This window comes from Myzus persicae, unplaced genomic scaffold, assembly GCF_001856785.1.
Source record: "Myzus persicae strain clone G006 unplaced genomic scaffold, MPER_G0061.0, whole genome shotgun sequence".
Lineage (NCBI taxonomy): Eukaryota > Metazoa > Arthropoda > Insecta > Hemiptera > Aphididae > Myzus > Myzus persicae.
Window position 1 is genome coordinate 3729 of NW_019101165.1, and position 13307 is coordinate 17035.

General features: G+C 27.8%; 1 protein-coding gene and 1 long non-coding RNA gene across 2 annotated transcripts; one reads left to right on the forward strand and one right to left on the reverse strand.

The window, feature by feature from the left end:
* Positions 1-6633: 6633 nt before the first annotated feature.
* Positions 6634-9380, reverse strand: LOC111028038. The gene is made up of 5 exons (XR_002603868.1): positions 9193-9380; positions 8528-8788; positions 8015-8461; positions 7780-7915; positions 6634-7079 (listed from the first exon to the last, which is right to left on the reverse strand). It is a non-coding gene; the product is annotated as an uncharacterized LOC111028038 (long non-coding RNA).
* A 1538-nt stretch (positions 9381-10918) lies between these two features.
* On the forward strand, positions 10919-13301 carry LOC111028039. The gene is made up of 2 exons (XM_022306574.1): positions 10919-11182; positions 11252-13301. Coding segments are annotated over exons 1-2 (2001 nt in total). The 5' UTR covers positions 10919-11180; the 3' UTR covers positions 13251-13301.
* The last annotated feature ends 6 nt before the right edge of the window (positions 13302-13307 follow it).

The window sequence follows — 13307 nt, forward strand, 5'->3', positions numbered from 1 at the left end:
TCCATCTCACTACCTTTCTTTCTCTATTTCACACACAGTCTCTATTGTGCCTACAGGTCATCGTACCTGATAATCGGTGAAAATATTTAAATATTACAAAAAAAAATTTAAAACAAAAAATAAAATTAATTTCATAATTTCATAATTTTATTGATAGCCGGAATAGCGTTATACCAGTAGTTACAATACAATTAAATTGAAAAGTTAGGGGCAATACAAACTCTGATCATTTAACAATACCAAATTAATCTACTGATAAATAAAAAATACATACCACATGTTTTCTTGCATACAACTAAGACTTTGAAACACTCACGTCAACACATTTCACACTGCATAATATGACATTGTATTCAAAATTGGCAAATTTTCACAGACGAATACTATCTCTGAAAAAAACGCAGCCTATATAGTAAAATGTTCAACAAAATACGTATGAGCTATTTGTTATTAGAAATTACAGAAATTATATAGCTAAAATAATCTCTTTAAGGATTAGCTTTTATCTTACCTATACGTAGTCATTATGTGTTAATTTGTGTTTTAACAATTTTATTCAAGAACGTATAAGTTTTATACCTAACAAAAGTCATATTTCTTCACTAGGCACGACAAGTCAGTTAACTACTAGAATTCTGCTACTGGTTCATTTTTATTTTAATAGTAGTATAATTCACAGGGACTATAGTTACCATTATCGATTAGTATAAGTGTGTTTATTTTATTTCAATATTTTATAAATATCGTTCAAATCAATTATTTTTATTATTAATTTATTTATAATATATGAATTCCTGAAATATTGTGTTTAAGTAAATAAATATTTATTACAATAAATTAGAGTTAGATAACATGTTATGGGAGTACCTATATATAAAAATAATTTAGTATAATAATAACTGCAACCCTGGGCTAGTTAATGAAAATTTTTAACTGAGTTAAGTTAAGTCGATATGAAACATTTCAAAAAGTTATAAATCAATGGATCTCCTAATCTTATTTTTAATTCAGTTAAGTTAAAATTGATTAGGCAACTTACAAATATCTTTTTTTTTTGTATTTACTTAAATAGCTAGTTTTCTGGTTTTAAAATAATAAAAAGTAAATTTTGATGTTATACATATGCATCATCAATAATAATAATTTTTTCTACATTTATTATTTAATTTTTTATAAACAAACTATGCAACTTGGAATTGATTAAAAGTAACTCATTATTTAATAAATATCAGTTATGTTAAAAATATTAAGATATTGAAAATTAAATTAAATTAAAAAAAGCTGGTATGTGGAGGTCGCTCTCTGCTGTACATTAGGTTACAAGTTGGTCGCTGTAATGGATGATGTTAAGAAGACCTGCGTGTGTTGTCTCCGTCTTACAAACGAGTAACATACCAAGTTTACGCTCAGCAGTTTTACGCCGTTAGCTTAGAAGTTAGAGTGAATTAACCTATTATGAAACTTAATGGTGAGAACTTTATCTGTGTTTTTTTGGAAGTTTTTTTACAATTATTCAGTTTTTAAGTGAGTTATGAGCATTTTTAATTTACATTTATTATACAAGCATACCTCGCTTAAAAACTGAAGTATCGTAAAAAAGCTTCCAACAAAACACGGATAAAGTTCTTACCATCAAGTTTCATAATAGGTTAATTCACTCTAATTTTTAAGCTAACGGCTTAAAACTTGAACTGCTGAGCGTAAATTTGGTATGTTGCTCGTTTGTAAAACGGAGACAACGCATGCGGGTGTGGCGTCCTCTTAAGCTTGAATTCAACGATGAAAAATCATTGTATACGAAAAACGATTCTGAGAGAAGACGGTCTGTAAGTATAGTAAGTATTAGTACTACGCAGTAGATTAAATTCATTAAAGAAAAAGTTATTTAAAAAGTCATTGAGGGCATAAAATATAATAATATACTTTAAAAGTTTCAAGTACCCACGAATAATATTTTTAATTTACAACAAAATAACATCAATCATTATTCTTGGTAATTTAATCTTTAATTTAGTTCACATTTGAACATAAAAAATCTGTGATGGTATTTTTTTGATTTTTTAATAACAGAATAACCTATTTGCTTGGAACTTTGTTTTGAATTTTCAATTCTAACCTACAAAAGTTGAATATTTCAAAAATTTTAAATTATAAAATTATTTGTACATTTCAAATGATTTTGTTAAAATTCAAACTTTAAATACTCATAAAAAATATTGTGCCTATGCAATTTAAATATTTTTCAACTAATATTGTAAATATCTATCAAGAGCATTTTATTGGATTTTCAAGCTTTTTTGCCCAATAAATACAATTTTATTAACAATTATAAAAAAACAATACTAAAAAAATTCAAAATTCAAATTGTTTGTAAACAGCTCAAAACGAGTACATCAAAAGTACCTATATGAATTGAAAATATAAAAAAATGGTGTGAATTTCAAATATATGCAATTATTGGGTTTTCAGTTACAAAAAAATAAGTAAAAATCACTATATGAGAAATGGAGTGAATATTCAATGTTGTCAAAATGTCAACTTTAAATGATCATAAAAATTTAATTTGACTTTCCTGTAGAATTTTTTTTTTTTTTGATAAAAGTAGACACACTTATAAGGAATCTTGTATTAAGTTTTAAAAACTTAGATATAAAACGAAACATTTTTATCAATTCTGATTCAAAAGCTTATAAAAATGTGTTGTCGAAATTGTAAGGTTTATAGAAAACGCCGATAAATATTCAGTAAAAATTTCATGTTTATCCACGGTTTTTTTTTTTAGAGTTACATCAAAAACCAATATCGATTTGGTCAAACCAGGTTTCTGTAAAAATTCACTTTTTCCTTAATTTTTTGTTTTTTTTTTCCTGCCGCTTTTGAAAACTATAGAGAAATTTTTTATTTGGACCCATCAAACTACCAATACTATTTACATTTCTAACAGAAAAGATGCTGTTGAAGAAAATCGAAGCAATTTTACTCTCCCAAAATAACTTAAAGACAGGAACAAAAAAAAATTAAAAAATAAACTGTAAAATCAATAGACTCATCGCTCCGCTCGAAATTTTAAAGAAGTAAAGAGTTAAAATTAAAATAACTTTAATTTTTTAACTCGTACACACTTAGGTTTGAATAACTACAAAATTGTAGGATATTTGAACTCCTGTGTCTATATATTACACAATATTATATAAAGATACCTTTGCTAGTATAAAAGTATAATTTTCATAATCACTCGTACGGAGTGATTACTGGTTAGGATAGTGAGTTGACCACTCTGTGAACATTTTTGTTTTTTAGATACAACTATAATATAATGTAATATTAATATATAATATTATATAATAGAACAATGAAATTCTATAACCCTAAATTAATAGTGTACTGCAACTGCTAACTATGGATTTAAAAAATATTACAAGTTCTAAATTAAAATTGTGTCTTATGAGTAATCACTTATAACGGGTATTTCTAAATTAAACCAATATAATGTATGTCTATTTCAAGTACTTAAAAATAGGTTATAATTATTAAATTACCCTACGATCAGGGAGCAGAAAAACGACGACGACGAGCGGCGTTTTCATTTTATTTGATCTCTCGTATTTTATGCATTTACTCTCGGAAATAAAATATGTGCTACATAGGGTAGCATATTTTTCATAAAATTAAATTTTTATTTGAAGTATAAAAAGTAAATTTAACCACCAAAAAAATATGAAACCAAAATTAATTACTTTAAACATCGACGCTTTCGGGCTTCAGCGGAATCCCTGATTATTGTGTGTGCACTGCGGAATAAATCAGATACCTATGACTGAACTTAAGTTTTGCTTTGCTAAATGAAATTTTAGATCGATTACGTCTTTGCAACTACTTAGACAATCGCCACGGATTACATTATAATTTATACTACGTCAATATGATAAAACCATAGATAGCTATTATATTACAAATTTTTATATCAAAGAGGTCCGTGTTTGAGATTTGATCATTAAGATAATGAAATGAGGTATACCTATATCAATAACCAAAATAGTTTAAAATTTTAAAATTTAAATTACAACAATATATAAAGTACCTATTATTTTAATTTTTAATTTAATAATTATACACAAAGACTTAGGTATTAAAACACTAGAGGAAGAAGCTGCTATTTTCTATAAACGATTCTATAATAAATTAGAAAACCATGTAAACCCTTTAATAAAAGTCTCACATATCCCGTCACATCCTGGAAATCCCCGTCGCAGGCTGAAAAGGAAATGGTGTAGGGATCATCTAACTTAATCCTAATAAGTTGTAAGTAATCACAAATAAACAAGCTAAGAACTACCGATGGGTGGCTTCTTACTCACGTAACCCCTTAATGCTTGTTACCCCAATCTCACATATACTCATTGTGCTTAACTGTAAAGATTGTATATTTCTTGTAAAAATAAAAAAAATAAGAAAATTTAATAATTGATAAAGGTGGTGTTTAAATATTCGAAGTACAAACATTTTTTTTATGTGTTATTAAATAAAAATCTTATTTTAACTAAATGTGATTTCTACTTTTTAGATTTAACATAACGGTATTCAGTATTCTAATACATAATATTTACCGTATATCGACTAACCGCAACTATAATTTGTAAAATTCCAAGTTAAATCATTTCTCTGAATGCTGTCGAGCACGAAATTAATAATTAATATTTTATGTATTCATTTTGAGTGCATTGGTTAGGTATATTTTAAGCTATTCGAGAATATTTAAAATTTAAAATATCCTTATTTAATTTCAAATAGATATTCAATAATCAGCAGAGCGACTTTCCCAGCTTTATAAAATAATTTGATGTATGATGTACGACGGCGTCGCTTTAATTCGCGGTTCGACCACAAGCAGACGGCATAGTAATATTCATATATTATTTAACATTTATATAAACTAAAAATAAAAATTGTTGAATTTTGCAGGACATAAAAACTCCCGTGTACTACTGTAATATGACTAGTATGTACAACAATATTTATATATATTTAATTTTATAAATATGTTAATATTCTGCGACCTGGATATGGATATGCCGTCGTCGTTTGTGATATCGTATTTTTTTGTGTTGCACGCTCGGGAACAAAAAATATGCCCCTACTTCACACGAGTAGCAAATCAAATTTTAATTTTGAAACTAAAAAGTAAAATATTTAAGCCCCAAAAGAATAAGTAATCAAACTTACGTATACATAGATTGTATATAATAATATAAAGCTGCAAGGCGCCATATCGAGGAACATCTTACTTCATCGAAATCCAAATTGAAAAAATCGAGATTTTTTACAAAAATTACTTGAGTAGAATGAAAAAGGTGAGTAAATGTTTATAGTTGCCATACACATTTCTTTTTTGTTCAATGAAATTATTAGAATTGCGAATCGTCTCCGGTGAGTGACGACGATCTGCTATTGCCATAGATGATAGGTATTATAATATAATATGTTGTCATCAGTTTTCGAGTTTTTGACTTCTTTGGATTACACGATACATTTTTTTTTCAAAATCCGAAACAGAATATTATTGGAAGTGTTTAAATCTATACAATGCAGAACACGGCACTCTGAGTATAGGCCATTTAGATTTTTAGATACACTACTGTCGCAAGTCAATTTTTACGTCCATTATCTAACAATATTGTTTTTAGTCTAAACGGTTAAACTATAACTTAACATAAAACTTTAGAAGTGTCGAGACTTGAAAAAAATTCAAAATTAGGCTTTGAAATGTATAATATTATATTTTAGTGATATTTAAGCAAAATCTTCAGCTTAACACTTTTCTTCGTACAAATAATAACTTTTATCATATATGTTATCCAGAATTTGTCTCCTAAAACTATATCCGCAAGAATATTGTTCATGTGCTGGCATGGCTCTAAACAATTGGTATAAATATGAACAACAGAAGACCCGTTTGAACTGAAAACCACAAAATACTAAATTAATTTTATAGACTTCAATAAGAAATTCATAGATTCTTAACAAATAAAAAAACCTACATAATATTACATAGTATATTTTGATCTTTTTTTTTATTATTATTTTCTCGCTTGTTTACCTACAATGGGCTATACAAGAAGTTAATTTATAAGTCCACTTTTAAGCCTTGTACCAATTACAGTAATAACTGATAACCTAACACAGTCAATCAAGAGAACAAGATTATTAAATTTGATAAACCTATCTATATTGGTAAATATACTTTACATTTTTATGTTCAACATTTACTATATTTTGTTTAGGATTTTGTGTGCTCGATGTTTCCCAAGACAAAAATGTATGACTAACACTATAACGTGACGCAGTGACAATATATGGGGACAAAATTAGGTTTATGTATACTGATCATTGTTGTAAAAAATACTTTACTAATAAAGTATTTAAAATACCACAGAAATACTATTTATAGTAAAGTATTTGAAATAATTTTCAAATACAAAACGAAAAAATCAATTTAATTCTGAAACATTCATAATATATTATATTGATCAAACATTTAAGTGTTGCATTTTAAGAACATAATTTGTTCAAAATGTTGATTCATCATATTTGTTCTTTTTTTGAATTGTTGCACCAAGAACACTAAACACTCTCTACTGATGCACTGCTAGGTAGTTGAGTATTGTACTTCACAAGGTACCTGAAAATTAAGTACAAATGTTTTTTTAATATTACTACTAATAGAATAAGAAGTTTTCAACTAATCTTACTTTTTTGATAGTGGGTAAATTATGCAAACATTCTAAAGACTTTGTTGGAGATGTGCCCAAAAATCCATCTATTTCATCACTAACTGTTGATTTTTCCTCTCGGGAATTTAGTGACCAGGTAAAAAAGGTAGATAAATTATCTTTCATTTGGTTATCTTCTACATCATTGTTGTCATTATCATTGGTATATAAGTCATAACAGGCACTTTTTAAATATTCTGAGGCCAATTGTTTTTTATAACAATTTTAATCCATACTTTTTTAAATAGTGGGTGGCAGACTGCAGCAGTAATTAAAAATTTGTCTATCAAATAATCTTTGTTTTCATACCTAAAAAACAAAAATTATTATCATTTAAGTTTTAGCTCATGAGTATAAAAATGTACTACACAGAAATTTAAATATAAATAATAGATCAGCTGATTAAATTTTACATTATACATCAGTAAGACTGTAAGAATTAAGAAATTCTATATATTTACTACTTAGTAAATAGTATTTACCAAAAAAGTAAACCAAAAACAGCTAAAACGAAAAGAAATTAAATGTGTACAATTTAAGTATGTACTTGGCTAAATAAGATTAATGTATTTAAAAAATATTAATTATTACATACCATTAAGTATGGCAGTCACCAGAAGTTTCATATACAGTAGATTCCGCTTAATGTGGGCACGTTAGGTCCATCCCTGTTTGCCCACATTAAGCGGTTGCCCATAAAAACCGAAATTAGTAAAAAAAGTTTTTATTTGTATTATCATATGTGTAATTGAAAAAATTTTGAATAATTACTAGGTATACAAATAAAACTAAATACATATTATAATGTACTAAATAAAATTAATCTTTGGATGTAGAAGGTATACTTTGGATAAATACAATCTCATAGATATTCATCATCAACAGACTAAGAATAGGTCACACCAGAAGAACTCATGGTTACCAAATGTCCCGAGATGAACCCCCCTCAAGTATGACGTGCGGGGTCCAACTCACAATAAAACACATCCTCACTGAATGTTTTACATACCTCGATGCAAGGAACCGGAACATTTATTCGGTGACTTATATGACATACTTGGACCAGTCCTGCCATCACCTTACATATTCGTGTTCCTCCAGGTGACAGAATTGAACAAACTCATTTAACCATCTGAACGACACAACTTTAAAATTTAAACTCTTATTATTTAGTCTAGACATTTGTTATTATTAAACCTTTTATAGTGTCATACTTATTTGTAAAAAAAAAAAATGTATCTTACCCAATGGCCTAGTTGCCGAGAATGAAAAAAATCTCATAGATACGAAACCATCGACGAAACTCGATTAAATTAGTCCTTTTTGAATACATATGTGTGTATTCTAACGCTATGATAAAATAAAACTGCCCACATAAACTGAATCGAGTGTCCATATTAAGCGGTTTTATTTAACATCGTCGGTATACATTTGTATAAGGACCAGACATGTTTGACCACAATAAGCGGATGCCCATATTAACCGGTAGCCACATCAAGCAGAATCCACTGTAATTAGAAACTGTTTGATCACTTGTCATTAATTCATATTTATAAATTAATCCTTCAATTGTAGGTAGGAGATGACCAAAGTACATGTTAGTATCACCCTGGAGTAAATCCAAGCTTATTGAAATTGGCCCCACAATTGTATGATATTGACACATGAAATAAATATCACTTCTATTAAATCTGAAAATATTGTTCATAAAAAAGAGATATAAAATAATTAATAATTTTTTAAGATTTACAATTTACCTGTCAATAGTCAATTTGTCCATTATTAATCTAAACTAAAGTTCATTATTTTTAATTAATTTATTAAGCAGCACCACTGCACCACACAGTGAATTCCAACGTGTCTTGTTGGGTGTAATTAAATAAACACCAAGATTTTGTTTAAGTAAATCAGGTGACTTAGTTAAGCGACCTTCTTTGTTCCACAAAGCGGTAGACTTGGCAAAAGTGCTTCTTGACTGTTTTTTGTATGCAATATTCGACAAAGCTTTTTTTAGAGACCTAGAAAAAACAAGTTATACAAATAAATTATTTTATTTTGTATTTAATTTGTACAAATTTGTAATTAATAATAAAAAATTAAACAAACATAATTTATTGATATTTAAAATTGAAATTTGGGTATAAATAAAAGAAAATAGTTAATGCAAATCATATTAATACTTATATCTTAGAATATTTTTTTTCATATATTTTTATCATTTAAATTGAAAGAAAAATTTAATTTTTAAATGTATTACAACTCATACAAATTTGATTATGAGTATTAAGTGTTAAACCTACTACCTAATAGTTTTGTCTTAATCACTATACTTGCTCAAAATATATTATTTCCGATAAAAATATTTTTAGTATTTTATAATTTAACTATATTAGGTTATCTACTTAAATAAATGTTTAATTACCATTGTTGCTATTAAATTTATTGTGTGTGCACAACATCGATGGTGTTTTGGTAATGCATATGGCAAATCATAGTCTTCATCACTTAGAATGTTCAAGTTGAATGCGTCGATTTCTTCTAAATCATTAACAACTATATCGTTCACTAGCAATGTATCAGTATATAGTCATGTAGTCATTTAAATATCAACTACTTTTATTAATGCTGCAATTAAAAACTTTTTAATAGGTAAAACAAAAAATAAAAATGAACATTACACATTCTTACTTTGACTAGTTAAAAAATCTTCTAAAACTGGTTGTTTTAAAGAGCTACCAGGATTATGCTTCAATGATCCATCATTGAATCTCTTTAAACAGTTTTTGTTCGCTGCATAATCAATGTGATCAATTTTCTTTAATATAGTTGAATGTTGTGTCTGAATAAAATGAAATAATATAATCTTTTACTTAACATTATAAATTTTGATAAATAATTTACATTTTTTGATCACTGGCACAACTGGGATTTATTTTTGAGGGGGAGGGGGTTATTTATTTTATTTTATTTCATATGCACAAGAATACTGGGCCCCTCTGATATGACTCGTGTGGGGGCCCAGGAAAATACATAATATAGAATAATGAGATCTATGATACATCTTAAGCACTTGAAATTTGACTTTTAAAAAGCTGCGCCACTGTTTTTGATATATTTTTATTTTTTGTAATATATTAGGTATTTGTGTGGTATTTAAAATTAATTTAACACACAAGATATTAGATGGGTCAACTGTCATAGGCAGGTATGAAATTAACATTGTACTTACGCTTAAATGTTTTCTTATATTAGAGTTTGAACGTGAATCCACCTTGTAATACTTTGTATCGACACATCTTAAGCACTTCACTTTCAGCTTCTTATAGAAAAAATGATTCTCAATGACTCCTAATACTTTAAAATATTTTTGATAATTTGGCCAGGGTAAAATTGGTTATTCTAAATCTGCAACCTGGTCGACTTCGGTTGAAGAATCACAATTACTCATTGTATTACAATTTAAAATAATTTAAACAATGAAAACAAGAGTATACGGTTGATGCAATACAATTATTAACAATCTGTAGGAACGTCAAGCGGACAACAGGGAACACGATACAAATAATACGAACCCAAGTAATAAATATTACAATAGTGTAAAACAGCGTAGTGTGCTATTCATCAATATTGTAATAGTGTATAACTGATTGTGCGCTAATGACCAATAATTGGAAAAATTGGTTAAATGCGTATTCCGTTCACACAAAAATAATATTATTTTCTAATTTCTAATAAAATTATGAAAATAAGATAATACCATGTTCCACATATTATTATGGTGCTTTAGCCATATTCATTTATTTATAGCAGAATTAGTTATCAGTCAATATCAATGTTTATGTTTTATAATATATTTATAGCTTTTAATCACGGACGTACATAGGTCGCACCCGCATATCATGTTGTCTCCGTACACAGTTAGTACCAGTGTTGCCAGGTCTGGTGATTTATCACCAGATATGGTGATTTTTGATGCAACCTGGTGACTGGTGAAAAACTTTTGAAAATTATGTAAAATCTGGTGATTTTAGCCCATTAATGGTTTTATATATTTTATCGTTTTTAGCGTTGATTTTTTTTTTTTAATTATACCACAATTTACACCATCCCTGAATAATATACCTACAAAATGACAAATGTATTATGTAAATAAAAGGTGGGCGGGTGACAGGGGACGGCCCGCTAAAGGTGCCTCTGCCCTCTGTTATCATCAACACTCATAATCGAATGTTTTCAGTGCTATCAGTGGTTTTATTTATCGTCTTTATAAATTTATAATATCATTTCCCCCCAAAACATTGTAAACAAACAAAGTAATGGGCAATAGCAGCTAGTCAAACTGTCAAAGTTCACTATAGTTCGCCATCAGACGCCAAATCCCAATCTCCACATTTGGTATTTCGTGTCACTATGTAAGTATTTATTAAGTTAAAATGTTTTATTCTTCATACAATTACTTTATATGTATTTATTAATTTTAGGATGTCTGAATCCGATGGGTATAATACAGAAGAAGAGAAAAGGAGAAATTTGACAAAAAAGAGAAAACTAAATTATGATCACAAGTACAATACATTATGGGAAAATGAATACACATGGATATGTTCAAGTACAAAAGGCCCACATTTTTTCAAATGTAAAGGTTGTCGAAGTGACTACAAAGGAGGTATTGCATCTGTCAAAAAACACGAATCTACGTCAAAACATGAAAAAAGTATGTCCTGTTCAAAATTACCTTCCGTCCGTGATCTGGCAAGTACTAAAAATCATTTAGTTGCAAAAAAAAAAATAGAAATTGCTGAAATTAAAATAGCTTCATTTATAGCCGAACATAATATTTCTATTAATTCAGTTGATCATTTGGTTAAAATGTTATTGTCCTTAAAACTTAATGAAGATTCTTCAAAAATTACGTGCAATCGTACAAAATCAACAGCCATAATTAATAATGTTATCGGTTTAACTGATTTTGATAACATTATTAATGAAATGAAAACGAATAAATTTTCGTTAATGGTGGATGAATCCACTGATATTAGTTCCATTAAACATATTGCCCTAGTTGTAAGAATGAACATTGATTGGAATATAAAAGACAAGTTTTTAAACCTTATGCCTTTATCTGATGCCACTTCTAAAAATATGTATTTTGTTATCAAAAACTTTTTTATTGAGCACCAAATACCATATCAAACAAATATGATTGGTTTTGCTTCTGATGGAGCTAATTCTATGATGGGATTAAATAATTCGTTGAAAACATTACTTCAAAAAGATATACCAAAATTGTTTGTAATGAAGTGTGTGTGCCATTCATTAGCTCTGTGTGCAAATTATGCATGTACAAAACTTCCTGTTGAAGTAGAGACGTTAATCAGGGATATCTACAATTTTATGCACCAGAGTTATAAAAGGCAAACTGAATTTCAGGAATTCCAAATATTTTATGATTTAAAACCAAATAAGTTGTTACAACCATCACAGACTCGTTGGCTATCAGTCAATGCTGCTGTAAAACGTGTTATAGAGCAGTTTACAGCATTAAAGGCATACTTTACACTACAAAATTTTGAAAACGATAAGTTGGCTACCCATGCTTGTAAAAATATTTATAAATGTTTAAACAATCCAATTTTTAAACTTTATTTTGAATTTCTTGAATATATATTACCTGTTATAACTGATTTGAATGCTGAATTTCAATCAGAAAAACCGAAAGTATATCTTTTATACTCACGTATGGCTGAAACGTACAAATTCATCCTGAGCTGTTACATAAGAGACAATATTTTAAAATCTATTGACATAAGTGAACTACAATACAGAAATCCTGTTAATTTTAAACCAAATGAGGAAATTTATTTTGGACCTAAAGTAGCTGCAGCTTTATCCAATAATGTTTTAAATGCCATCGATAAATTGTTTTTTCAAACCAAATGTCTTGAATTTTACATTGAGTTGGCCAAACAAATATTTACAAGATTCCCATTTAACAGCAATGAAATGAAGATTTTAAAAGGAATGTCATTTCTTGACCCTAAAAATGTTGGTAACGTCGAATCATTAGGACCTATAGCACAGTATTTCAATAATTTAATACCTGATGTCAACAGTTTGGATAGAGAATGGCGATTGTTTAAATCAAGAGAATTAGCAGCTCCTTATAGTAAAGGTCAAGATATAAATAACTTTTGGAAAACAAACTTAAGTGTTACAAAAGGTGATGATGAGTTGTTATTTCCTATGTTAAATGAATTTTTTTCATATTTATTTGTACTACCGCATAGTAGTGCGTGTGTGGAAAGAGTTTTTAGTTGTATAAGTTTAAATAAAACTAAAACTAGAAATAGATTGTCTACAAAAACATTGTCTGGTTTATTACACTCTAAACAGTTGATAACAAGTTATGGTAATAATTGTTTTGACTATGATATAACTGATGACATGTTAAAAAAGCTCAATAATTCAATGTATACCTAAGTAATTCTATTATATATATAATATATAATTCTTAAATTATATTTGTTAAATGTTTAA